At 37.0% G+C, this 27,662-nt stretch overlaps 1 protein-coding gene across 3 annotated transcripts in view; it reads left to right on the top strand.

Moving 5' to 3' along the window:
* Positions 1 to 27,662, top strand: part of LOC106077990 (probable nuclear hormone receptor HR3) — a 42,995-nt gene that overhangs the window by 9,056 nt on the left and 6,277 nt on the right. For all 3 annotated transcript variants that reach the window (XM_056017103.1, XM_056017102.1, XM_013238707.2), the window contains 8 exons: positions 4,143 to 4,217; positions 4,803 to 4,847; positions 5,858 to 5,929; positions 19,667 to 19,752; positions 23,042 to 23,183; positions 23,302 to 23,386; positions 23,871 to 24,073; positions 24,396 to 24,517. In XM_056017103.1, the coding sequence (XP_055873078.1) occupies positions 4,143 to 4,217; positions 4,803 to 4,847; positions 5,858 to 5,929; positions 19,667 to 19,752; positions 23,042 to 23,183; positions 23,302 to 23,386; positions 23,871 to 24,073; positions 24,396 to 24,517 (830 nt within the window). The remainder of the gene's footprint in view (positions 1 to 4,142; positions 4,218 to 4,802; positions 4,848 to 5,857; positions 5,930 to 19,666; positions 19,753 to 23,041; positions 23,184 to 23,301; positions 23,387 to 23,870; positions 24,074 to 24,395; positions 24,518 to 27,662) is intronic.

The following is a 27,662-nucleotide window of genomic DNA, read 5'->3' as shown; positions in this document are numbered from 1 at the left end:
TCACACACATTTCATTACATATCACACTGGTTAAAAAAAATCCACACATTTTTACAATTAGTCATGCTCATGATTATGAATATAAATGATTCTGATGTGTATGAAATTAAAACAGGATCAAATGTATTCTTGGCATACTTTGAAACACAAGATACGCAATGTATATTCAATATAGTCTAAATTAGAAAATGGATTAAAAAAAGATTGTTTTAAAGAATCTTTTTTTTTTGTTTGTTTTTGTTCTTGTTGAAATGAAAAAAAAATCAATTAAATATAATTACTTTTGTTTTCTAATAGTCAATATATACTTTTTCAACACAGGGTTTTACCAAAGCCCTTATTTTTCCCCCTTATTTCAGACATGAAAAGCTGTCTCATATGATCATTTTTACAAATATGTTACTATTAAGGTTGTTTTTTTTGTCCACTGTGGTGTCCTTTATTACACAATATTGTGTGTGTCTTCAACTGCAGACTAGGCCTCTGAGCTGCTTTGCATTTTAGTTATTTATTGTTTCTTGTCTGTTGTAGCAGTACCACCAATGATTGCACTAAACTCTACTTCTATTATTAAGTGATAAACATATAAACACAAAGACACCTACAAATGCACAAATATTTATTTCAAGTAGTATGACCTGCTGTATATTTTAATCCCTATCCTACCCTATCCCTACACACATTTCCTGTAAAAAAAAAAATATGATTATACCGGTATATCCTTTCTTATATATACAATTTATATAAGTAGCTGTACAATTTTTCTTTTCTTTCAAGTAGTCTATATACTTCTTTCCTAGACATACTTGGTGTTATGTCCCCAGTAGTTAGCTGTTTTCTTTGTAATTTAGAGTTTAGGCTTTGTTGTATTCTAACTTTTTACAGGTTATTCTTTAGCATGGAATACAAAAACAACATTTATTATGAAAAATTTGAAAGTGATTTTCACACATTTTCTGGTTGGACTTTAGACTTTAAATTACAAATAAAAAATAAAATGATCCTCACTTGAAGCCAACATGGCTTAAAAAAGAAACAACACTAAGTTGTAGTTAAGTATTGTGAATTTTTAAAAAGCTCCATAAAGTAATTATTATTGTATCCTATGAAATTAGTCAATAAATTAAAGTTACCATTTGTTTTGTATATAATACATATTTCAGTTATGTATTGTCTTACTTCTAATTATGGATAATTTTACATATTTATATATAAATAACCTATTTTCTTAGGCCAGTGTGTACAAATGAATCATGAATCTTATTGGTTAGCTTGATCTTTTTGAAGCTTAGCACTGCTTAGGGCATCCTAGGTATTATAAACTTTGTAAACATTGTTTGTGTGTTTTGGTTTTGTACTAGCTGTTTCAAAGACTATATTTTTCTATAGTTAGGGTAACTGGAAAATTAAAAGAAAATGCGAAGAAAAAGATTGTTATTGGACAAACAATCACACTAAATCAGAAAATGGAAACAAATAACATAGAGAAAAGGAGTAATTGAGGAAACAATACTTATATCTGAAACATAGATTAAATTGTCATACGTTAGGTAGGTTGATGGGAAGATAAAGGTTTAAATGGAATAGATCTTCAGTTAAAATATTTATAGAGAAAAAAATCTTCAGTTCAAAGATCAAGATAAAAAAGGAATTTAGCTTGTTTCCTATTTAGATCTCATTACATGTAAAGTGCCCTGAAAACATGAAATTATAATAGCTCTACACAGATCAGATGTGACCATTGACTTCTTCCTTACACTTTGCTTACATGTCAGGTAGACAGATTAGATTCATTGACTTCTTCCTTACACCTTGCTTACCTGTCAGATATATTGATTTAGATGACCATTGACTTCTTCCTTACACTTTGCTTACCTGTCAGATACATAGATTTAGATGACCATTGACTTCTTCCTTACACTTTGCTTAGTCAGGTAGACAGATTAGATTCATTGACTTCTTCCTTACACTTTGCTTACCTGTCAGATACATAGATTTAGTTGACCATTGACTTCTTCCTTACACTTTGCTTAGTCAGGTAGACAGATTAGATTCATTGACTTCTTCCTTACACCTTGCTTACCTGTCAGATACATAGATTTAGATGTGACCATTGACTTCTTCCTTACACTTTGCTTACCTGTCAGGTAGACAGATTAGATTCATTGACTTCTTCCTTACACTTTGCTTACCTGTCAGGTAGACAGATTAGATTCATTGACTTCTTCTTTACACTTTGCTTACCTGTCAGGTAGACATTAGATTCATTGACTTTTTCCTTACACCTTGCTTACCTGTCAGATACATAGATTTAGATGTGACCATTGACTTCTTCCTTACACTTTGCTTACCTGTCAGATACATAGATTTAGATGTGACCATTGACTTCTTCCTTACACCTTGCTTACCTGTCAGATACATAGATTAGATGTGACCATTGACTTCTTCCTTACACCTTGCTTACCTGTCAGATACATAGATTAGATGTGACCATTGACTTCTTCCTTACACTTTGCTTACCTGTCAGATACATAGATTAGATGTGACCATTGACTTCTTCCTTACACTTTGCTTACCTGTCAGATACATATATTATTAGATGTGACCATTGACTTCTTCCTTACACCTTGCTTACCTGTCAGATACATAGATTAGATGTGACCATTGACTTTTTCCTTACACTTTGCTTACCTGTCAGATACATATATTATTAGATGTGACCATTGACTTCTTCCTTACACCTTGCTTACCTGTCAGATACATAGATTAGATGTGACCATTGACTTCTTCCTTACACTTTGCTTACCTGTCAGATACATATATTATTAGATGTGACCATTGACTTCTTCCTTACACCTTGCTTACCTGTCAGATACATAGATTAGATGTGACCATTGACTTCTTCCTTACACTTTGCTTACCTGTCAGATACATATATTATTAGATGTGACCATTGACTTCTTCCTTACACCTTGCTTACCTGTCAGATACATAGATTAGATGTGACCATTGACTTCTTCCTTACACTTTGCTTACCTGTCAGATACATATATTATTAGATGTGACCATTGACTTCTTCCTTACACCTTGCTTACCTGTCAGATACATAGATTAGATGTGACCATTGACTTCTTCCTTACACTTTGCTTACCTGTCAGATACATATATCATTAGATGTGACCATTGACTTCTTCCTTACACCTTGCTTACCTGTCAGATACATAGATTAGATGTGACCATTGACTTCTTCCTTACACCTTGCTTACCTGTCAGATACATAGATTAGATGTGACCTTTGAATTCCTTACACTTTGCTTACCTGTCAGATACACAGATTAGATTGATGTCTTCCTTACACCTTGCTTACCTGTCAGATACATAGATTAGATGTGACCATTGACTTCTTCCTTACACCTTGCTCCAGATACATAGAGAAATGAAAATGTAATGATGTTTCGATAAGCATATGCTTTGTAAATTGCTGGTAGGTGTGTCTTGTCAAAAATGTTGAGAATGTTAGAACTCTCCCTCTATTCTGCCCCCTTTCTTTTTTAAAGAAATTGTTTTCTATTAATTTAATAGCATCAAGTATGCAACTAAAGTGTACGTCTGAAGTAGAGGTACTAATTCAAAATTCTCCTTTAAAAAATAGTTACAGTTGGGAACATGTAACTTTTGAACATACTGATAATTGCTTTGAGCCTTGTTGTCTCCCCCTGTTTTTTTCCTTATTGTCAGCATTTTTTATTATCTTGAGTTATTTCTACCCAGATAGAAGTTGTAGATTCCTCATCCTTTTAAGGACCTCTTGAGTGTATCTTAGTACCTGTAACTTAAGTGCTGTACTTTTTGTAATGGACTCCAATACATCCAGTTCATCTCAAATAGAATTTTATACTTCGAATGCTTTTATTCTAACATCAGCAATTATTCACACATTTCAAATACCCTTTCAACTTGATAACTGTGGACCAGGCAGATTTCAGCGTTGTTCTACTTAGCTAATTGGTAGAGTAAAAAAATAAAGAAATCTAAAAGCAACTGCTAGAAATATATTTTGCAGCATTAAAAATTTCAGAGTTCTGTTCAATACGTGTATCAAGCTTTTTAATAGATTTTAATTGTATTTTTGTTTCTTTCAGATGAAGATGGGACACCCTATATCCCACCGGTGTCCCAAACAGTTACTAATGATGCTGGGATGACATTGGTTCGAGGTACAACTTTTAAGAAACATTTTTATTTTAAAATTGAAGGTTTAAAACTTTGGTGAATTCTATATCACTGGTCATCATCTCATTATCACTCTTGATAATGGTATTATGTAAACTCTAGCAAGTCTGGAAATTGAAGTTTCAATCCTTGATGAAGTAATGCTTGGGGGGGGGGGGGGGGAATCTATGCAACCTGAGCATTCACATCCTATGATTAAGTAAATATATTTCTTTGACTATTTCAATGTCAAGCATTAATTTCAGTTCTAGTAAAGTCTAGGCTTCATAGCCTCAAGCAGAAAGTCTTTATTCTTTAATCTCCAGCAGGATTTGAACCCACTCTTAGCACCAAAATACTGTTTCACATTACCTCTTGTTGTTAGGGACAGTTAAGAAATTATTCATGTCTGAAGTTATGGTCTGAATAGGGTGTTTGTACTAGGCTAGTTTTATTTACTTGTAGTCAAGTGTTGTCTGAAGTGTTTTCTACTGTGCAGTTCATAACATTTGTGGATTGTAATGTTACACATTCAATTCTTTGAGTGAATATAACCATTAAGCAATAACATTGGGTTCCTTTTGTTTCAGATGACAATGCTCTGCCTCACTCAGTACAGTATTCCCCTTCAACAGGTAACTAACTATACAATTCTATCTTGCATTGAGAATGTGGCTTGCCCACTATGAAAATTTATTAAAGTAAGGGAGATTTGCACTGCATCACTATGTCATAGTGTCAAAATACTTAATAATACCAAACTTCTGATTAAACTTAAGTGTGTATTGTGTATTAGCATACATTTATGCATGCTTTTGCCCTGTTGTATAAAAGAAAGATCTTGTGGGTTGAGTGAAAAGCACTTTGTTTCTGAAATGAGAGACCGGGGTTCAAATCTCAATGAAGACTAGAAATTCAAGATATTTAGGATGCCCCTGAGTCCACCCTACTTTAATGAGTATCTGGCATTAGTTAAGGAAAGTAAAGGTGGTTGGTCATTATTTTGGCCACATGATGTCCTCATTGACCATAGAAACAGATGACCATTTGTCCATAAGATGTATCAATTTTAAGGCTGAAGTTTGGAAGTACATAATCTTTCATTTCATATATTCACATGGACTAACCAGATAAGTACAGTGAATTCATATTCCTATGACGTTGTCTATAACTTTCGTATATAATGTATATAATGGCAGCATGAGAAAATTACTCCACCAAAGCAATAAAAAAAAAGAGCTTTGTCAATGGAAAAAGAAATTCTAGTAGGCGTAATGCCAGACAAAACAATATTACAATGGTGAGTGCTGCTATCAAACAGGAAAGCATAAACAAACATGTTAATTGGTTCAATTATCAACAGTCTAAAAGGTGTTAGACTAAATGATGATTCATGGTGTCATACTTTTTAAAATTCATTCTTAGTTTTGTTGTGACTAATCCAGTCATTTTCTCCTGCTGTTTCTGAGTAGTTGAATGCTGCTCTGTGTTCATTGAGATCTTGTCCTAACCCTTGGGGGGTTGTGTTCTGATCAGGTTCGGACAGATTAAGGAGCATGGGTGTATCAATGAAATGTATGTTTGAGCTTTGCTGTCTAGGTGTTGATGTTAGTCATGTGAACTTTTATTTGATTTCCTCCTTCAGAAGAGAGCAGCCTTCAGTTCTCACCACCTGTACCCAACAGTGGAGGGGAGTCTAGGGTTTCTAACACAAGAGGTGAGTGCTCTGCTTAACACAGACTTTGTCTGGCTCTATAGGTCTTTTTCTTCTAAGACTCTTTCCATCAAATCAGATGCCCTCCAGTCTCTCCATACATCCATTTGCTTGAAGGATTAATGGCCCTTTTCAAGAAACGTACTGAAATATATGTCAAACATTTAACAAAATCAACACATTACCATTCTAATCAAGGATGATGATCTCCTGGATATGTCTGTATACTCATCAGCATATACACTCAAGACTTTTGCCCATTGCAATACATGTTTTACATCCCTGCCCATTTGTTCTCTTGTTGGAATGCAAGTCATGATGGGAACAGAAATAGATCTAGACGCTGGATTTCTTCCACTTATCTTATATAATACAGACGTTACTTCAAAAAAGATGATTACATCCTATGTGTCATGCATTCAGTCATGCATATTAACCAATGACTTAAATTCTGCCAAGTCACTGGTTTTCCTGGCTAGCTCAGGCAACCCATTCCATGCTCTAATAGCACTAGGAAAGAAGAAGTATTTGTACAAATTTGTCCTAGCATATGGGTCTGAAATGCACATAATTGTATTTGATCAATTCTTGAGCACTGCCACAATGTCATTTTTGTAATGAAACCTTTCTGTAAATTTGGATCAAATCACTCTAGCTCCAGAAATAAATGAATATAATGTATACAGGGCCAGGAGTTGAATAAAAGAGGAGGGGAGCTTTGCATTAAGTAATATTTGCTAAGAATGACAAGACCTTCGTTTTCTTGTTTATACTGTATAGATGTAAATTGTTTAACAAATGTATTTTAGTGACCCAATATTTGTTTGTTTAGTAGTTCTGCATAGCATAAGAAAGTAATAAGGATGAAACCTAGAAAGTCTCCGCGTAGCTTCTCTCTCGTAGATGTAACGTCGTGTCATGATGATCCTGAGTTCAGATCCTGTCCTCTTACCCCCCCCCCCCCCCCCCCAGAACCCTAAGCCATTGTCCAGAAGTATTTGTTTCTTTTTCTACACAAACTCAGGCTTTCACGTTTCTCACTAGTTATTGAACAGTTGTCTTGGGTGCTTGTAGTATTGATTAGTCAGCCCCCTATCAGTTCGATATTGAATCCATTCATGTCTGTTTTGAGTCCAAGGTAAGATGAATGAACTGAGATGGGCCTAAGAAACACTCGACTTGATCATGTTGGTATGTGTGTACATTACACTCGTTAGGTAGGGCATGCCACTAGGTCTGCTGTGTGTAGTCACGCAATACTCTTTCGTTGAAGCTCACTTTAACATAAAGGAATCTTTGTCAGACGCTTAGCAATAATTATAATTGTAATATTAGTCAATAAAAAAATAAGTGTAAGTACAGACTTCACGACATTAGCAGATGGTAGTGAAATGATTGTTCAAAATCCTATTTCCTGCCTTCAAATGTCCGTTTTGTTTAGTTTGACAAATGGAGCTGTTGTTATGGAGGTAGTGGTCATCTGATACCAGCCATGGCAACACAACAGTAACCCGCTGCGAGGGCCATAGTGGTCGTCCATCCCTCTCTGTATATTTATCTCTGTGATAAGAGGCTAGTGTGGGAAGAACGGGGAGATGGCACATGGAGTCAGCCAGCAGGTTCGATGACCTGGTCCTAGCGTTGGCTGAACTCACCAGGGGAGGGGCGGGCTGAATACAAGCAAGTCAAGAACAATAGTCCATCCTGGCCGAACGAGCGCCGGCTTATCAGATCTCTTTAAATATCCGTCATATTGTTAGCGCTAGTTGTTCTGTATCTCCCAATAATGGTATAGAATTATTATTAGCTGACCGAACTAGTTCATTTCTATACGAAATCTTCTCTATTACATGATACACGAACATAATACTTGTGTTCATCTTCTATAGCCAGCTATAAAAAGCGAGCATACGAGGTAGATCGTTGCATTATTTTTAATAGCATTTTAATTTGTTTAAAAAGTAATAGTACGAAGCTAACGGGTTTCCCTACAAAATACACTGTGTTTTGTTAATCATATGATTTGAGATAATAATTGCGTCCTTGACTTTTGTTACAATCTCAACTTTATCGGTCACAACGAACGGTTTACCCTAAAACTTAACTCCCATAGTTTTAGTTCTATTAGGGCGCTACTATCACCCCCCCCCCCCCCCAACCCGAAGGCAATATTTAGAAAATGACAGAATAGGCAAGCACTGAAGTGGGCCAGACCCTTCAGAACAAAAAAAAACAAAACAATCACTACACCCGATGTTTGACTGCAGACAGAATTACTTTCATTTCCGTAAGTGGTCTTCGTTGGGCAAAAAAAAAAAAGAATTCTTCGTGTTTTATTCCGATATTGTTATAATTGACTGATACCTGTCTGAGATGTTTGATTTATTAAACAGTTAATAGCACATACGGCTACTTCAAGTCATGTAGCATAGAGGGAAAGTGTCTAACCAAACTGAACGTAGCAATGTAAACACATCAAATCTTTGTTTGCTCCAAACATCTTACGAGGCCCTAGCCATCCTCTCGTTCAGCATTGTAGTGTACATTCATCATACTCGCCTTCCCCCCCCCCCCTTTTTTTTTTTCCCAAAGCAATGTCTTGCTGTCCGTGTGGCAATGACCACAACACACACCTCGTGGTTATAATCTTCCTACAAACTATTGATTTCACTCTTGCTCATCCTACTGGAAGGGGACTTGACTTTCTCTTATTATCTGACACTGCTATCAGATGACGTAGGGCGCCTCTGTCTCCTGGCCGTCATTCCTGATCTGATCAGTTGTATTGTTTCAAGGTCGAACGATCGACGTGACCCCATGGCCTTGAAGACTGTCGAGGTTGTGTTGTGAGGATTGTGCCCAGTAGTGCCTCCTTGCTCGTGACAACTGTTGCACTGATTAGTCTAGCGCCACGTTTTGCAGACGCTAATGGTCAGCCAAGGTGACCTCTCCATTACCTTATCAGTATTGTCGGTCTGACGCTGTCACGTTGAAAATGCTTTTGTTTCCCAATGCTGAGCGCTGTCATGCTTTCCGAACTGTCAGTGGTCCCTGTACCAGATGAGCTAAATGGGTCCATTTCTAGTTGGAATAGGCTTTTAGAAGTAGTTGGGACAAAAATCACGAATAGATTCATTCTGTATGTGTGTGCGTCTGTAACAGGAAATGTAAAATGGTCCATTCATAATTGATCTCCTCTTCCTTGTGACATTTCGTGGAGTTTTCACCGAACCCCCATTTTTGTTTTTCAAAATAATAAATTTAATTCCAACTCCAGTTTGTTGTAGGCACCGCGCCCGACACATTTCTCTTAGTTGATCAGGCTAGTTCTTAAAAAAAAACACGGAGGAGGTGGCTATCAAACTAGACATGCCAAAATTAAAATTTCGACTGGTTAACAAATGATGCTAACATCTGCCATGGATTTAACTTGTTTATATTTTTTTTCTCTATGAAAATGAAAAATCCTCATCCATTCATCCGTTGTGTTTTGAACTCGCCTGATCTGAACAAAGGGCACATCTTCAAGGCTATCACAGTCTCGTGGGCATGTCACTTTGGGACGAACACCTTGAGCCACCAAAAATAAAATGGGGCAGGCAAAAAAAATTAAAGGCTATTGTAGTCCCCCTAAATGGGTGGAGTAATGTTTCTTCAAGGTCACACAGGGGCAGATAACCAGAAATAATGGACACTGGGGTCAACTCCCTGGCCGGCTAAACTTTTTTTTTTTTATTTTGACGTCTGCTCCAGAAGTCCACCCCTAATGATATGCGGCGCGGAGCGAGTTGACTAGTCATTGAAAGAATCTTAGTTTCACACTGACCTAGGGTAGCGCTGTTTCTTTTCCTTTGACTCCCTTAGATCTTAGTTGGGTGGATAGGGCTGGAAGATGTGCCCTTCTGTTGATACAGTTTAGACTACCCGGACTTAACAATCTATGTTTTAAAGGACCAACAACTCAACAATAAGTCAAGTTTCAGTTTCAGCACGTCACGTGTAAGGTAGAATGACGTGGATTCGCTCTGACAAAGTTGACCCCAACAATGAAATGTATTAACACAAGTATTTCTAGCAGTCGTTTGACTTCCACCGCAGTAGAGAACGGTCAATGTTACCGTGTGCTCCCAGCATCACCGTGGTCTCCTACGTTTGTCTACAGCGTTAACATGACAACCTTGACTTTGGTTGAATCAATAATGTCTCTTAACAATTGATTCTGAATTTATTAACGACAGTATAGCAGTGGTATAAATTGTGTAACATTTCTTGTACTAACATAGTATTACATTACCAGCATTTTACGACGAAAGGCAACTGTAAATCAGGGTGTAATACAATAAAGGTTAGGATTTACCTACAGGCAACACAATCTATAGTTCGGGGTCTCCATAAAAATTTAGCACTGACATATAATACCCGGACGTGTAAGGTACCCATTTCTCTTAGGATCTTTTCGTCTAAATGCGGCACTGAATGTGCAAAGACAAGTATTGATTTAAGAATATAAGAAAACATTGACAGTGATGTCCACTAAAAATCAGAAATCATAGCCACAACCACTAAGCTTTGATTAGCACGATTATAATTATGTCAACGTACAAAGTCCTAAACTTGCTACTTTGCATGAAACATGGCTTTTGTTACTAGTAGCGCCCTTTCAAATAGATGGGTACCCTCCAGTGCAAGCTTTAGACAACTCTCTGACAATAACTCGAGTTGCACAATAGTGTTTGGATCGTTTGTACAATGTCAGTCGGTTTTAAAACTGCACACTTTCCGCTGTCAGACTATTAAGAACTACTTGAAAGGCTGTGTTGGTATAGTCTCAAGTGTAGATGCTGCTCACATTTCATTCACAAAAATTGAAAAGCGGTCATGCCATGTTATGTGTTAGCCACGTGCAAAGTATTAGTAGTAGTCAGGGCCGGTCTTAGGCCACTGCAACCTATGCGGCCGCAGTGGGCCACCCACTTTCATAGCCCCCCCCCCCCGCGAATTCTAAGTGTAAATTATTAAAATAAACCATTTTAACTTGTTATTAAAGGGTTTCTGGAATTCTCGTGAAATTGTAAAATATACGAAAAAGTCACGAAAATCTCCTGAAAATATTAAATCTTCTGAAAACTGACGCAAAGCTCCTTAAAAACGGACAAAATGGTCATTTCTGGGTGTCATTCAGTATGGAAAACACTAATCCTACTAGCAATTAAAAAAAACGGCATTGTCAGCTTTCATTTAATAAAAATGTAATAAGGCGAATTTTATCCAAAACAAGAAGTTCAAATTCTTAATTTACTTTAATAGCCACTAGCATACAAATATAAATCTAAATCTATCTTTAAAAAAAAAGCGATATTTTACTAGTCGATAGTAAATCTTAAAGACATATCTGAATGTATCTAATCTTATCTTCTTATATAATACAGACGTTACTTTAAAAAAGATGATAACGTCCTACGCGTCATGCATTCAGTCATGCATATTAACCAGTATATCAGCTTTTATCTGCTGTAAATGGCTCGTGATTTTGTACTTAGTAAAGTATGAATAAAATGCAAAGACGAATTTATTTTCTAATTCAGACTAATACAAAATCTTAATTTTCACGTATTATACTTATCAGAACCCAGAACAGGCCCCGCGCTTTCCGTTTCGCATAGGGCCCCGCAATCTCTAGTACCGGCCCTGGTAGTAGTGTGGGGCACAACTCTAATGAAACATTTTTCTTTTATTTGGTGATCCCTAGTTCTTAGTAGGCCCATTTCCTTGCATGAACAGACAAGTATTTCCTTGTGCTGTTGCTAGATGTTTGTTAACAATCGTGTTACTCTCGTTGGCTTTCAACTCTTAATTAAAAGACTTAATTGCACATAGCTATTAAAGCTGCTTTTTTTTTTTTTTTTAAGTGCATAGGAAGTCTGTTTCCCTACAAAGGATTTCTATTGACCAACAACAAATCATCGTTTGGTTTCTATTCTGGTTCGAGTTTCCCTCTCTCCAGTCACCTGATCTCTATCTCGTGTGTATTTTCTGCTGCGCTGAGGGGCGGTACACACTTGACCAATACGGGCCTGGCGCCTGCTAGTGGAACTAGTATGTCACTAGTGCGCTGTCACTATGCATTGTAGTCTCAACGTTGGAAAGGACTGACTCAGTTATCCCACCCCCAATGAACGTTCAAATAAGACAGCAAAAATATAAACTGTACAGACAAAATATAAACCGTACAGCAAAAATATAAACCGTACAGCAAAAATATAAACTGTACAGACAAAATATAAACCGTACAGCAAAAATATAAACCGTACAGCAAAAATATAAACCGTACAGCAAAAATATAAACCGTACAGCAATAATATAAACCGTACAGCAAAAATATAAACCGTACAGCAAAAAAAAAAAAAAAAGTGACGTCTTGGATTTAGAGTCATAGACATTTATAGTGTATGATTCCAATTCAAGTACACGTTCTTTTGTTGTTGTGTTTTGTTTGGTATTTTAGTCTATGTTTAGGGGCTCGTGGTAACATTCAGTATTCCTTGATGTTAGGAAGTGAGGAGTTAGAGCAGCACAATGACAATATTATTGACGTAAACATGATGTCAGATCTATTACCTCCGCATCCACTCTCTCTATTTTTTTCTTCTCCTTACTTGTTCGCTTGTGTCAATCTGGTGTTTTCACGATTACTGTTGAACAATTTGTTCTTTGTTTACATTTTTTGATGCTTTCAAGACTCGGTCTACTTTCTTAAAAGCAATCAAATACAGTGACATAAAAGAGAAAGCGATGTGGAGAAATATATGGGCGGTTATGAGACGTATGAAAGTGCGTACTATAAAGTACTATAAGCAATAGTAGCAGTCGATCCTCGTATCAGCAATGCCGCCGCTTGTTCGTTGCCCATTTAGGTTTGAATACGTTTGTATTTGTACCTATGTCACAAGACGGACTTTCACCAATTGGATATTACTTTAGTGCTTAAAAAAACGGAGTTAAGAAAGTCGATTTTTGCAGTGCTAAAGATTGGCTAAAAATTATCATTTTAAAACACATAGCTTATTAACACTTGCTATAGTTTCTACTCCAGATAAACCAAGAATGTAGCTATTTATAATTTATTATTCGTCCTAGATAAAAATATGAACATATCTGTTTGCGGTAGTGCATTTTAAGAAGAAGAACACAAATATTGCAAATCAAATCATTCTATAATCTCAAGACAAAAGCCCCAGCTGACTGATTCGTTCATCACTAGTTCTCTCACTTGGACTGGAGGAATAAAATATATTTTCCTTTTTCTTTCTTCCTGATTACTTGTCTAAACATCGAATGATAGAGAAACCTCCGAAATTTGACCAGATCTCATTTGCATCGGTTTCGTTACTGACGCTTTTTTTTTTTTAAACGATGCCAAAAGTTTCCACCAAATTTGCTTTTCACTTGGACTTGAGCTCTTGTCTTGGGCAAACAAAAAGAAGATGAGCATCCATGAAGAATGGTTTTAAAATATTCCAAGTTCCACCTGCTTACCGGGGCTGACCTTGGGTGTGACCATCTGTCGGTCCGTCACTGACCGAGCCTGGCCCAGTTTTCTAACCACAGTATTGAAGGACGAAGTCGTTGCTCCCAAAACAACACCGCCTCTTGTCGACGCTACAGGATAACATTGAGCAATGGACACTGGTGGGTTACTCTCAACATTTAGTACAGAGGACTGTCTTCTCTAGGAAAGCATGACATATATGTTTGAACAAATGAGTTACCTGAGTGACAAAATATTCAAGATTATTAGATATTGTTAAAAGTTAGTAATCTAGAGCTCTCTGTCTTCCTTTTGAAAAAAAATCCCGTTTCTAATAGTGTGAAGTTTGATATCCGGGTCTGTGATCGTAGTTTCTGGGGATTCTGTTTCATATCCCTGCTATGGACTGTGTGTGTGTGTTTCTATGGCGACAGTGGGAAGAGATTGGCGATTGGTTGTGAATGATGCAACATAGGTAGCATTGTCGTCATTTGGTCTTAGGACAGGCGACTCCAGAACGTGAAACTTAAAGGTTGTGTTGTTGTAGTGAGTTAAGATTTTGTTAAAGGATATAATATTATTACTAAAGTTTATTACGTTTACTTCCTTTGATCACAACTTGATTTTGTCTATATCATAAATAAAGTTCTTTTAATTTTGTTCACAAAAGGAAGCCATTGTTTAAAAGTTTATTAGTTAAGGTATATTACGCCTACAACGGTTTAGTTGTCTACCTGCAGTTTGGTGCTACAAGTCAACGCGCGGTAACAACGATCCCTAAATCAGAACTTGGAACTAAGCTCTCACTCTTCAGAGTGTCCTCATGGAATGCAATTGTTACATTTCCGAAACTTGACAAACCAGCAACATGGGTGTAATGCGGATGCTGTGTAATGCGTTTATAAAACTGCGATGCCTTTAGTATTCGTTGACACTGGTCACTGCCGAGAGAAGGGCCAGAGCGGCTAGATAGTGTTCTCCCCTGGCTATTGTTACGGTAACGGAGGTCAGGTCAGCGACCTCGGTCCGGTAGAAATATTATAGTCAACTAACACAATCTTACATTTTGAATGGGCTAAGGGAGGCCACCAGGAGATGAATGGGAAGTGGCAGGAAGTGAGAAAAATTGTTGCTGCTAACATCATCTCCGATTGGCTAATGTGTACTGTGGGAAAATGGTAAGGGACATTTCTCTCGGGGCCGAGTCATCGTTTTGATCACCCTTTTCTCTACAGAATTGAACAAGACGCTATACATTTATTCTGAAATTATTTTTTTTTTACGATCGTATTCACTTTGGGTCACCTTTGAAATAAAGCTAACAGACTTTACTCGTTAAATTCACTATAGCATTTTAAGGACAGCATTTCAGAAGATGCCCTGCTTTTGAACTATTAAAAACAATGGATCGAAAATGTGTTGGACTTTTTAGATCCCCCGCAAGTCTTTTCTTTCCTGTTCTGAAACGTGGAATAGGGGGCTTGTTCTTGGCACACTCTCACTATCTAGATGTCATCTGGGCATTTTTAAAAACAACGTTTATTTTGTCAGCTTTAAATTTATAACATGTCATCTATTATATAAACAGATGCTTGTCACAATTGTAGGCAATGAGTTTCAAAGTATCGATACAAACATTCTTGCCGCTTGACAAAACAAACACTACAATTGATACTCGTAGACAAACCTTATTAATTCATTATTATTTGGGAAATACCAAAAAATAAAATACAAAGCTTTGATAGCAAGCCGGCGGTTTTTCGCTATATGTGGTTCCAAGGTTTCGATTCTGTCAAAGGACAGACTGAAGAGTGTAGGATGAGAATGTGGGATCAAGTCATTGTTACCTCGCGTGCAGCCCAAACACATTTTTCTCCCCACTACAGTAGATTCTCTATACAACTTTGCCCAAACCATTTCTCAACTCAAGACACTTTTCCAAGCAGCTGGTTCAGTTGCGGTCAAATTATTTCATTCGTTTCTGGACAATGTCAAATCTCAGAAGTGGTAAGCTGGAATATGACAGTCTAAAATGTACTTAGTTAGCTTGGCTTTGCAAAAATACAATCAATTAGAATGAAAGGAGCTCGCGAAGCAGGCATCTTTTCACGTCTGAGCTTCAGCGAAGGATATTTGTCATGATCAGTTCAGCAAAGTTCAATCATTCTAATCTAAACCAGGTTGTTTCCTTGGAGAAAAAAGAAACAAACATAAACATCTTGGATCAAATTACCCACAGGAGTGTTAAAAGAATACTAAATAAATCGAGAAGCTTTGAGCAATCCTTTTAAAATGCCTGATGTAGAAAATCAGCTGACACACTTGGTGAACCGGATAGAAGACTGAAATCAAATCTTCAAAGCTGCACTGGTAGTATTGAACTAATAGAGAACTTCATATTGAGCGAACTAATGAGATGTAGATATTTCGTTTCTGTAACATTCTGGAGCATTGTTTTGAGGAGTTCTTCTATATCGCTTGTGTCCCAACTTCCCCAGCATCGATGAGCATGTGGAATAAGTTAGCTTCAGTTAACTACTGATTCATTGAGGTGTGTGTGAGGGCGGGGTGGGGGGGGGGATTATGGAATGCAAGTAGCATCAAAATTGTGATGTATAAGAGATGGCATTGCATGGCTACTTGAGCACGTGACTACCTTGTTGTTTACACATTTTGTTTGCCTACACATGACATTGTTTGATATCTTTTGTTAGTAGTTCTGTCAACTTCCTATTGCATTATTGAGTCTGGTGCACGCGCTTTGAAATAATGTTTGATAATTATGACATATTTTGTTTTTCTGGGGTGTTATCGGCAGGAAGTCGGTTCTACTGCCTAGTAATTACGGTGACAGAAATAGGAGCAGCATGCCTCACACGCTACCTGTCCCATCATTGCGTCTAGTCTAAATCTGTTGTACTCACATGTCGACACCAGAACATCAATAGCAGGGTGATTAGCTGGGCTCTGTTACTAATTCTGTTGAAAGGAAATAGCTATGGCGACGAATGAGAACATCAACCTATTCGGTATCTTCATCTAAATTTTTAAAAGTTTTAATGCCATCGGCAAGATGTGACCGAGTGGTGGAGTGTTCAAATCCTAACACCGGTATTTGTAAAGTCTGGCTCGAGTTGTTAAAGATGACTCCAGTTGTCATTGACCTCAAGCTGCTAGGTATAAGAGTGATCACAACAATTCGATCATTAGCATACTATTTATTACTATGATGAAAGCTAAAAACTTGTATGATGTGTATGGGTTTGATGGAATAGTATTGCATAGTTTCAGAGTTTCCCCATAATCGTAGCTCGTCTCACATTTTCAACCGACTCGCCTCACTCTTGATGCTAACTATATCTCTGGATCATGTGACTAAAACCCCCCTAGTGCAGAATCAGCACAATTTGGTCTCGACTTTATTCTGTTTGACGCTGGTTAGTCAGTTGTGATACTTGGACTTGACGGGACACGTGACACAAAACATAATCACTGCATCGCTTGGTATTAGCTGTACAGAGACTAGTGTGTCTCCATAAGTGTCTCTCGAGACTGAGTGATTGTGGGTACTGGGAAACATACATTGTAGACCCCCCCCCCCATTTTATTTTCAACCCTATTTATTGTTACACCGAGATAGAGAAAAAAAAAAGGGGGTGGGGGAGTCGAAGAGCCATGAATGTTTACTATTGATTACTATGAAATATGCTTCACCATTTACCATCCCGATCTATTGCTGCTGAATCAGTAAGGTAGACTGGGAAAGTGGGGGGGGGGGGGGGGAAGGCTAGGACAGAAATAGATTAAGCTACGAAATCTAATAAGGTGGTTGATCGCCCTTGCCTGACCTTTTTGTGCGGATAGTGCGTTATTTGTTGAAAGCAAATGACCACTTGAAGTGTGCGCCCACTACACAGTTTGGTCTGTAGATAGGTAGAGGCTGACATCAACACTATTTTTAACTCAATGTATTATCAGTCGCTCGAGGTTCACTTGGCATACCCTCACTAGATAGAACGCTAGTGGCGATTGCTTTCCTTTCAACATTTCTGACAGAACTGGGAGGTGGGTGGCGAGCTAGAAACTTGAGACAAACTGAACACACACACAATATCAAAGGCCATCAACCGGAGTCTTTCGTTTTGTTTCATAGAACTGAATTAGGTCAACGCGTCTAATGACCATTGGCGGTCATCCAAATCAAAGCAATGTTATGTTATTGACCGGGTATGATTGGAATGAGGTCATGCAAATCAAGAAGCTCTAATTGAGTCTAGAATGTAGAGCTAGACATCTACAAATAATCTAGTCTAGAAAGTAGTCGAAATGGTTTTGTGTTGCGTTGTGTCTGGGGCTGTACTTATGCACCGTTGGTCAACAATGTGTAGTCCCACTCTGTTTGCTGTTCCACTGTTAGTGCAACATGTTATTATTATCTTGTTACATGCAGGCTTACTTTGTAATTCAACACTTTCTAGGAATCTTAATCTTTCAAATACAAAATAAGAAACACTGTTCCTTCTGTCTATTCTCTTACACAGAGAGAGAGACACACTCAAAGCCTTAAGGTAAGACCTAAGAAAGATGAGATCATGTTAGGTTTAGAAAGGTTCAAAGTGTCTTTATAAAGGAAAAAGATTGATGCATCAGCGCAGACGTGATCTGTACCATAATTTATAGCTTTTATATAGCGCTACTTTCATGCTTATAGCATGCTCAGAGCGCTATGGTCCTATCTCATTTGTGGACCAGTAGGGGGGGGGACGGGTATCTGGGAGAAGGTTTTTCCGTGCTGCCTTAAGGCGCTCAACTCTGCTCGAGTCGGGTGTCCTTACACCCTAACAATCCTTACACTTGCATTAAGCCAGTCAACACTGATCCTTGTCCAGGACGTCAATAACAGTCACATCGTGTAGTTACAGTTGATATTCTCCTCCCTCTCTCTCCCCCGCCGGGGCTACTTAGAGCTGACGATACCTCAAGACATGCCCCCAACGGCTTGTGATCTATACGCCTAACTGTCTTGTTTTGATTCTAATAGCCTGTCTGTAACAATTGAAATAGATGGTTACTGGGTAAACAGAGACTGATTATGTAGACCAATATAGCAAAGAGTTTCGATTTTTGTTTCTTATGCTCTGTCTGTGACGCAGTGACTACTAACGAAAGCACTGAATGGTGTACGTATAATCTGTCCGTGTTCCACAACATACTTTCAACATTTTACAATCTTGTCTTTACGCATTGATCTTGTAATTACCATTGCTATCTGGGGTGGGAATAAGGGTTACCAAACGTTAAATGGACCCTACCTCATTGGCAGAACTTGTGCCTTGTCGAGCCTAGACACTAGACCCAGTTATTCCTTCACGCTATGAATTGTGACCAGAAGAAAAAAAATTGAAAGTATTTGTAGGTCTCATCTACAAAATATGTGTATGATAAAGGACAGGGCATCAAACAATATTTAGGCCTATACACAACATAGAGGTTTTAAACAATGTGTAGGCCTATACACAACATAGAGGTTTTAAACAATGTGTAGGCCTATACAAATAAATATAGAGATTTTAAACAATGTATAGACCTATACACAATATAGAGGTTTTAAACAATAAATGCACACTAATAACAACCGTATGCAGCCCATCTGTTATAAACTAATGTTCAATATAATTGTTTAAAAAAAAAAACGAACTTTGTACTAATGAACAGCTAAATGAAAATAAATCTATGGTGGAATGTAATCTTTAAGCAATTTTCTTAATTTTACTAAATTACTTAATCAATTCTTTCTGTGTCTTTTCTTGTTTTAACCTTCTATTTGAATTGAGAACTTTTTTTTTTCTATGTATTGAAATGAAGCGTTTGAATTACATGCATTAAACTGTTGGTTTTAACATCTCTTATAGTAAAATACACTGTTTAATATTGAAATTGACATGCACAATTGGTGGTAATTATCTTCTTTTAAGTAATGTATAAGATAAGAAAGTGAATGCACTATATTCATATCAAAGAAAATTGTATTTTTGTGTACTTTCAGTCTTATACTGATAACATACAGCTGACTCTACTGAAATCAGATTATTATAAATTCCCTTGCATGAACCTGCTTTACCTTTAATCTTTTGCTTGACAAGACATTCCTGTAGTTAACTATGCAATCAACTCTGGTCTGTCTATTGAAGTAGGTTGTCTTGTGTCCACAGCTCAAATAGAAGTGATCCCATGTAAAGTGTGTGGAGACAAGTCATCAGGTGTTCATTATGGTGTCATTACTTGTGAAGGATGTAAGGTGAGTGAGCTCCTTAGACTTCTTACACTTAGAGGAGAAAGCTGTTGTCTTTGTTGTACTAGTCTTCAGTGGCATATGGCAAAAGTACTGCTCTGTGGCTATTTCATTTAAATCATTCATTTATTATTTGTCCCATTATTGTTGTCATTTAAATAGGTTTGTACTAAAGGTGTTTTTTTGTGGAAAGGGGGGGGGTGGAGGTTTAAAGCTATTTATTTTTTTTGTAACCAGTCAGATAGTGCATTGGTATCAAAGTGCAATTCAATTTCCAATTAAAATTAGAATGCTTTAATGGAAACAAATTTTTTATTTTTTTAAATACTCAAAATATCTTTTTCATTATTTTATTTTATTCTTGGATTTAAAAAGAAAGTTGGTTTAATTTTTGAGAAAGGATTAAAATTACACCAGCACTCAGCCTTAGCCATTTAAAGGGAAACTCCAGTGGTTTTGACAATTTTTGATATGTGTTTTGATGTACAGATAATGAATATATTATTCTTAATCTTATTTTTTTTTTAAATAACTTAATGTAATTTATTTCTATGCATCCAAAACAGTCGGATTTTCACTGGCTTTCTATGTGACGTCACATGGGCCTATGTATGTATGTAAAACTGACCCGGTTGTTAAATCAGTTGGACATGCAGCCTATTTACTTTTGGGAGGGGGGGGGGATCAAGTTAAAATTAGATAGTTATCTAAGTCTATCAATTAAAAAAAAGACTATACCAATCACTATCATAGCCTAAGGACCAGGCCTAGCTGTCACTATAAGAATGAAGCCATTATAACCTTTGTGACCTATTTTGAAGATGTCAAAGCGATGCCATTGGTTGGATCTAGAGGGGAGTGACATAAGCAATGTCTAAAAGCAAAATCTCATACTATCCCTTTTTTTTTAGATTTGAAAAATTTTCTGTCTTATTTATTAAATATAAATCTAAATATTCCCTGAACTTAAATCATGACTGAATAATGCTGATGTACTATCATCCATTAAATCTACACTGTACAGTAAAATATTAAAGTATAGCCTTCCTTCATTATTGATATTTAACTTTTGAGAACTTAACTTTGAGTTTTATCTTGTAAGAAAAAAATCTTTCCATTACTAGTACAGCAGCAAGTCATGACTGCGTGTCAGTTTTATATTTCAAATGTAGACATTAAAACTAAAATGTTTATTGAGTCTCATCACTAAACATGTATTGTGTGATATCAAAACTCATCAAACATATAATAAATATTTATACTGTTTGTTATATCCATCCATCCATCCCAGTGGCGCTACAGCCCAAGGAGGGCTCTGGCCTGCTTCAACACATCCTTCCAATCAGATCTTTCCTGGGCCTTTCGTCTCCACGCCCTAACCCCAAGCTGTTGCAGATCTGCTTCTACATCATCAAATCATCGCATTCGGTGTCTGCCTTTGGGTTGCCTGCCTTTTAGTTTTTGATTAGTTTAGTATATGATTTTCGCTCCTCTGTTATCTGACATTCTTTCAAGGTGACCTGCCCAACGTAGTCTGTTCTTTTTTATTTCAGTCACTATTGGTGGGTCTTCATATAATTGATATATCTCATGATTAGTGCGTGTCCTCCACCCTGTTTCATCCTGTATGGACCATAGATTTCCTAAGAATTTTTTGTTCCCAAGTATAAAGTAAATTTTCTGATGTCTTAGTTAGTGTCCAGGTCTCACTTGCATACATTGCTGCTGGTCTTATTATGGTTTTGTATATTATTTTCTTGTTTTTCCTTGAAATTGTTTTGCTCTTAAGTAAATGATGGGTGCTATAAAATGCCCTGTTGCCTCCTGCTATTCTTTCCTTTATTTCTGTTAGGTCATTTTTGAAATTAATAGTACTTCCTAGATATTTGAAAGTTTGGACGTTTTCAAATTCGTGGTCTTTGATTTTGATATATATATTGTTATAAACCTGGTGGTGGCACAGATTGGGGTAGTGGTGTGTGTGTAGTCAGCCAACGCCAATCGCCCCAGGCCAGCGCTAGATGAGCGGTCGAGCGTGACGAGTTACGACGGTCAGCCGAGACGAGTTTCAACATGACGGTTCGGGAAGGATCGGCGTCGTGAACACAGCTCAGGAGCGTCACGAGAATTGTAGTCATCTGACCACCCAGAATGGTCGAGCGACGTTCTGTCCGATTCGAGAAGGCCAGTAGGAACCCTGTATAAAGAGCGAAGGTATCAGAGACCAGTGAGTCACAACTTCCCGATCTACAGTTCGTTACAACGACTACAGCACAGTTCAGCGGTGTGGTTCTGTACGGAGCATTACGACGGTTCAGTGCGGAGTACTGTCAAGTACAGTTGAGACTGCTGGCGTCTTGATCTTGGTCTGCGATCGAGTCCGACACAACGAGCCTAGTGTGTGAAGTCAGTCCTGAACTGTTGAACCCGGTGCAAGCCCGGAACGAGACGGAGAGGCCAGTGCAAGAGTCGATATGGCGGAACGGCTATTAACAAGAGAGATATTTGTACAGTGTACGTGTTGCCAATTGTACAGTATTGGCTGTTACTTATTCAACTATTAAAGTGTTACGTTACTTTGGAGCCCTGAGTTGTCAAGTTCTTTAAGTTGGTGGTGTATGGTGCAGTTTGCAGAGAGCCTGGATAGTGAGATTCGTAACAATATATTGTCCCTCTGTTTGATTGTCTCTTGTCATTATGATGTACTTGGTTTTACTGTCATTGACCTCAAGTCCTGCTGGTCGAGATGCTTCTTCTAGTTGTGTGAAGGCTCTAGCAATGTCAGGGGTTTCTTTACCCAATAAGGCAATGTCATCGGCGTTAGCAAAATATTATAGAGGTTGGCTGTATATCGTCCCTGTTGGTTGTGGACCCATGTTTTCTCTCATGAAGTAGTTAGTATTATGTATTGGCTGTTGATATCATTAAAGCGTGATTAAAATCCTGGTGCAGGCTAGAATCTAGATCTCAAACAAGATGTTTTAAATGGCTTCTAGTCTTTGAGATGTCTACAGCATTTGGCCGGTGTGAATCTCACTGACTCTGTACTGTATTTTCTTTGCTGTATGAAAATTACACCTTCAAGTCAATTTCATTTCAATGTACTTCTGAAGTTTCAGTTTGAAATCTTACGTTGCATTTGGCAGAAGTCAGTTTCACGTGTTGATTAGCCAGCACACACCATTCTTATACTCCTCCCACACATTTCAGTACCCTCTTCAGGATTTGAACTTGCAGCCAAACATTATGCTCTGTCCCTACATCACATAGTTCATTCTTCTGTTTATTCCTACAGGGTTTCTTTCGTAGAAGTCAGTCTGGTCCAGTCAATTACCAGTGTCCAAGAAATAAGAACTGTGTCATTGACAGGGTGAACAGAAATAGATGCCAGTATTGTAGATTACAGAAATGTTTGGCCTTGGGCATGTCCAGAGATGGTGAGTGAAAACCCCCCCAATTCTAGTTGAATGTCATCTTTAAAACTTTAAATAGTCATGCTAAAACCAAACTCTTCAAAGTTGTGCTTGTATTTAGTCATGCCTTATATTTTTACAGCTGTCAAATTTGGTCGCATGTCCAAGAAACAAAGAGAAAAAGTGGAGGATGAAGCTAATATGGTCAAAGCCAGCAGACTTAATGGGTACTATTTCTGTTCAAATTTTGTTTTGTTCTTTCTTTGAAATGTTTTAGTCCCCCCTTTTCAAGCTTCAATCTATATTTTGTTTGAACCATCAGAAAGGAAAATTGGTTTTCTCTTTTCCAGTTTTAATAATTGGACCAGATCAATAGTCTGTTTTCTTTTCAGACTAACAGTCTTTTAAATAATTATAATTAAAAGCATTCCCTTGTTTTATGTAATAGCTAGTCATACTTTTGGTAGTGTTTTAAGCATTGATCTAATTGAGCAAAGTAATTTTGTAAAGGTGCAAACAAACATTAGAATTAGGTGTGGTATTATTTGTTATGAACTTCCCAGTTTGAGTGTGTCATATAGATTTAATTGAGCACTTACAGTTTCGTAGTCTTCCATTTTCTTTTTAAGAAATATAGGTTGATACTTGTTAGTCTAGGTTTATAATTATTGCACACAGTACAGTGCACTATTTTAATATGTTTTCTGCCAGCACCATAATTCAAGGACAGTTTAGTACATACCAAACCAATGGATACAGTTTTACAGCACAGCCTTTAGCAGCGCAACAGCAGCAGCAACAGCAACAACAGCCTGCAGAATATATTAATGAAAGTCCAATGTACACACCCACTTCCACAGTTCAAACAGCACCACATCCTGTTCTCCTGACAAGGGTCGTTGAAGTCAGTCCAGGTATTCCACCATCTAACCATTGGTTCTTTTCTTTACAGAAACATATTTATTTCAGTCTTTGAACTGTTTCTTGTAGTATTGCATCTGTGTGTCTGTAAAGACCTTTTTAAAAATTTATGTTTTATATTATATATAGACTTAACGTTAGTATTAAGACATTTCCATTTTGTTAATATTTTATTTGTTTGTAGCTGATGAAGGCTTCGTCGCTCAAACATCCTTTGTTTTTACTTTGGTCTGGCTGGGTTTCCTAAGTGTATATTGTATTTGCAAAGAATTGGCTGAAATCCTCATATGCTTTCACCCTTTCATTTCCTTACAGTGAACCTTGGAAAAGCCATTACAGAAGCACACTTGAGAACATGTTTGTACAGCAATGACCAGATTGACCAACTAAAACATCAACACTTACCACAGGAGCAAGTAGAAATATACAAGAGATTGGTAAGCTTCATCACTATTTGATACTACTTTCTAGTAAGATGAAGAATACTCCTGTTAACTTTTCTATTGTAATGTTATCCTGCTTATGTCTGTTGAGTTATTATGATCAGAAGATTGCATGCACCTGACCCATTGGGGGTGTATTAATATCTGTGATGAGTTCCGATATATCAACAAACAGCAGGATACATCACAAGAAAGATGAATGTAATAACTAAGTGCACTTTGAGTTCAAATACTTGAATATGAATGGGAACAGTCTGGTCTCAGTCACTAGAATAAAGATGTTTACACTATGAAAGCCTAGCATCAACTCTTCTCTATCTCTGATCTACAGTCTCGGTTTGAATTCATGTTGTCATCTTTGTGCATTCACTGTCAGTTGCCTATGGTGCATCACTATAATCACTATACCATGTGCATTAGATTAGTACAACATTTAACATTTTAGAAACAACGTCAAAAAGAATCTTTGGCTGGTGATATTGTTTAAAAAACAAAGTGAACTAAAGAATATAAATTGAGATATCCATTTACCTTCTCTAAGTGCTCTTTGATTGTGAAAAATGAAAGGAAAATAGCTTTGACAAAATTCTTTTTTTTTTTTAGTACAACATTGGTTACATATGCATGTAAGCAAAATAGCCGGCATGAGGGCAAAATCAAAGTAAAAAAAAAAAAAAAGCTTGCCGGCAAATGCCAGTCCGACTGGTTGCCGGCTCGATATCGGACTTTTTTTTTCACTTGGGATAATGTTTTGGTCTTTCAAACTAAAAAGCAATAAGTCGAATTCAAAGAAAACAGGAAGTTACATTACTTAAGTTATGGCACATGCGATTATTTCCAAACTTTCACTTTATATCAAAAACATAAACAAAAGCTAAAAACAAATCCGCAAGGCCCCGCCCTGAGATGCCTAAGTTAGTAAGTAGATCTTATTCTAATATGCTTGATCTGCCGGCATAAGAACTTATCTTCTTTAAAAAAAATTGAAACCAGACCTAGAGGCTAATCTCTAGTATAGAGATGTAAACTATTTCTACATTTTAAAATGATTTCTGAAGTTGAACGTATTTAATCTACCCGAAATGCGAAATTACCTTATCATCGCCGTATGTATGAATAATGATAGATTCAGATAGATCTAGCTTAGGTTTTCTAAGCTAGATCTATATAATATCTAGTCTAGATGATAGATCGATATCAATGAGTATTAACTATTAGATCTAGATAATTAGAAAAATTAGTTAAAATCTTACAGTTACAATCTATCATAGATCTATTAAAATCTAATTCTAGGTCTAGTACCTGGGCAGAAGCAGCGTAGAGTAGATCGTATCTAGATTCTAGATCTATTCTATTATGAATTATTATCTTCTAGTAAACTCAAGATCTAGATCTAATTAAATCTAATAAAAAAAACTTATTTAAAAAAAGGCTAGACTCTAGTAGATGATTCTAGCTAGGGCTAGACTTCTATCATCTACTGATCTAGCATTAGTAATTACTAGATTAGTATCTAGAATCTAGATCTAATTGAAAAACTTCAAGATCTAGAACTAAATCTAGCTAGAGTATTAGTATTAGTATATAATCTAATTTGGATCTAGGTCTAGGCTAGACCCTAGATCAAATCTAGTTAACTAGTAGCTTTAGTGACTCTATTCCTAGAAAAGTTGATAGTCTAGACTTAAACCCTATTGAGATATTGTGAGTATAGTTGATGGTGTTGACCATCACACGTTTTTTTCCCTTGGGCATACACAATAGTATTGAGTGGTCAGGCAAAAAATAACACATTGGCATGGTCAGTCATGCATGTAGATCTAGTATATCCATACACTACAGAGGCCAAGTGTTTCTTAAGACTCCAGCAAATCAACCGTAATATTTATTTACAGTGTAGTATGCTGTCTTTGTATGTTGTGTTTATCCATTCTAGCTAAAAAAAAAAAATAGTCAACGTCTATCGATAAATTGAGTGCCAAGGACTTAATAAATAAAATAAGGAGTAGGAGTGTTTAGCGCTCCCTTTAAAGATAGGCCTGGTCATATCTTTACGCTAATATACACAAATCTTAGTATTGTACTTTTTTCTACAAAATAATTAGTTACTGGCTTACTGGGCTATGAAATCTCATGATTTGTGTTCTGTGCAGCAAAAGGTCACTCGTTTAGGTGTGTGTTCTTTAGTCCATCTAACTAATTGAGATTAAATCCAAGTAAGCAAACTCGGTACGGTATTCTTGTAGATGTGTGGCCTGTAGTCCAGCCACATGATTTTTTTCCTAATAAGCAAACTCATTGTCCTGTTACCCCTGTAGAGGTGTGGCTTGAAGTCCAGCCCCTTATTAAGGTTTACTACCAAGTAAACAAACTCAGTTCCCTGTGTGACTTCTAGAGAGTGCATACTTCCATCGTATTTGTCTTGTGGTCACCTGTCTATCAATGAAAATATGATTGACTACACAAATAAAAGGGGGTGGGAGTTGTTCATCTCTACCTCTGGAGATATACCTAGTTACCAGTGTAGAGCTGTGGCTTGAAGTCCAGCCCCCTTATAAAGATTTACTACCAAGTAAACAAACTCAGTTCCCGTGTAAGGTGTGACCTTTAGAGTGTGTCAATATGCTGACATTGTGGTCACTTGTCTATCAATAAACTCAATGTGATGGACTAAACAAATAAAAAGGGGGTGGGAGTTGTTCATCTGAAGATATACCTGAACAGCTAGACAGACGTCTGGTCAGCGTGACATAGTCAAGGAATATAACATCTTAACATGTTAACTAACCCATGCAAAGGTCAAGACAAAATGATGTATGTAATGCGCATTTATAATGTAATTCATTTATATCTATATTAACACGCCTTGTCTTTATAATAAACAATATTTGGTGCATATTTAGGCCCTATTTTTAAGCACATCATTATGTTTTAAATCTAAACATTTAAACATCATATAACAGACATTAATGGAAGGTGGTCCACTTTATGCAAATTAAATAGGTACAAGGTGTACTTTTTACTATTCGGCCAACTATCCGGCGGTGATATTCAACCGGAACCGAATATTGTCGAATAGTGAAAAAAGACTGAATATTCGGCAGAAGCCAGAGCTACTATCCGATGCGCCCCTAATCTT

Source organism: Biomphalaria glabrata, chromosome 18, assembly GCF_947242115.1.
Source record: "Biomphalaria glabrata chromosome 18, xgBioGlab47.1, whole genome shotgun sequence".
Taxonomy (NCBI): domain Eukaryota; kingdom Metazoa; phylum Mollusca; class Gastropoda; family Planorbidae; genus Biomphalaria; species Biomphalaria glabrata.
This window is presented reverse-complemented; position numbering and strand designations above follow the sequence as displayed.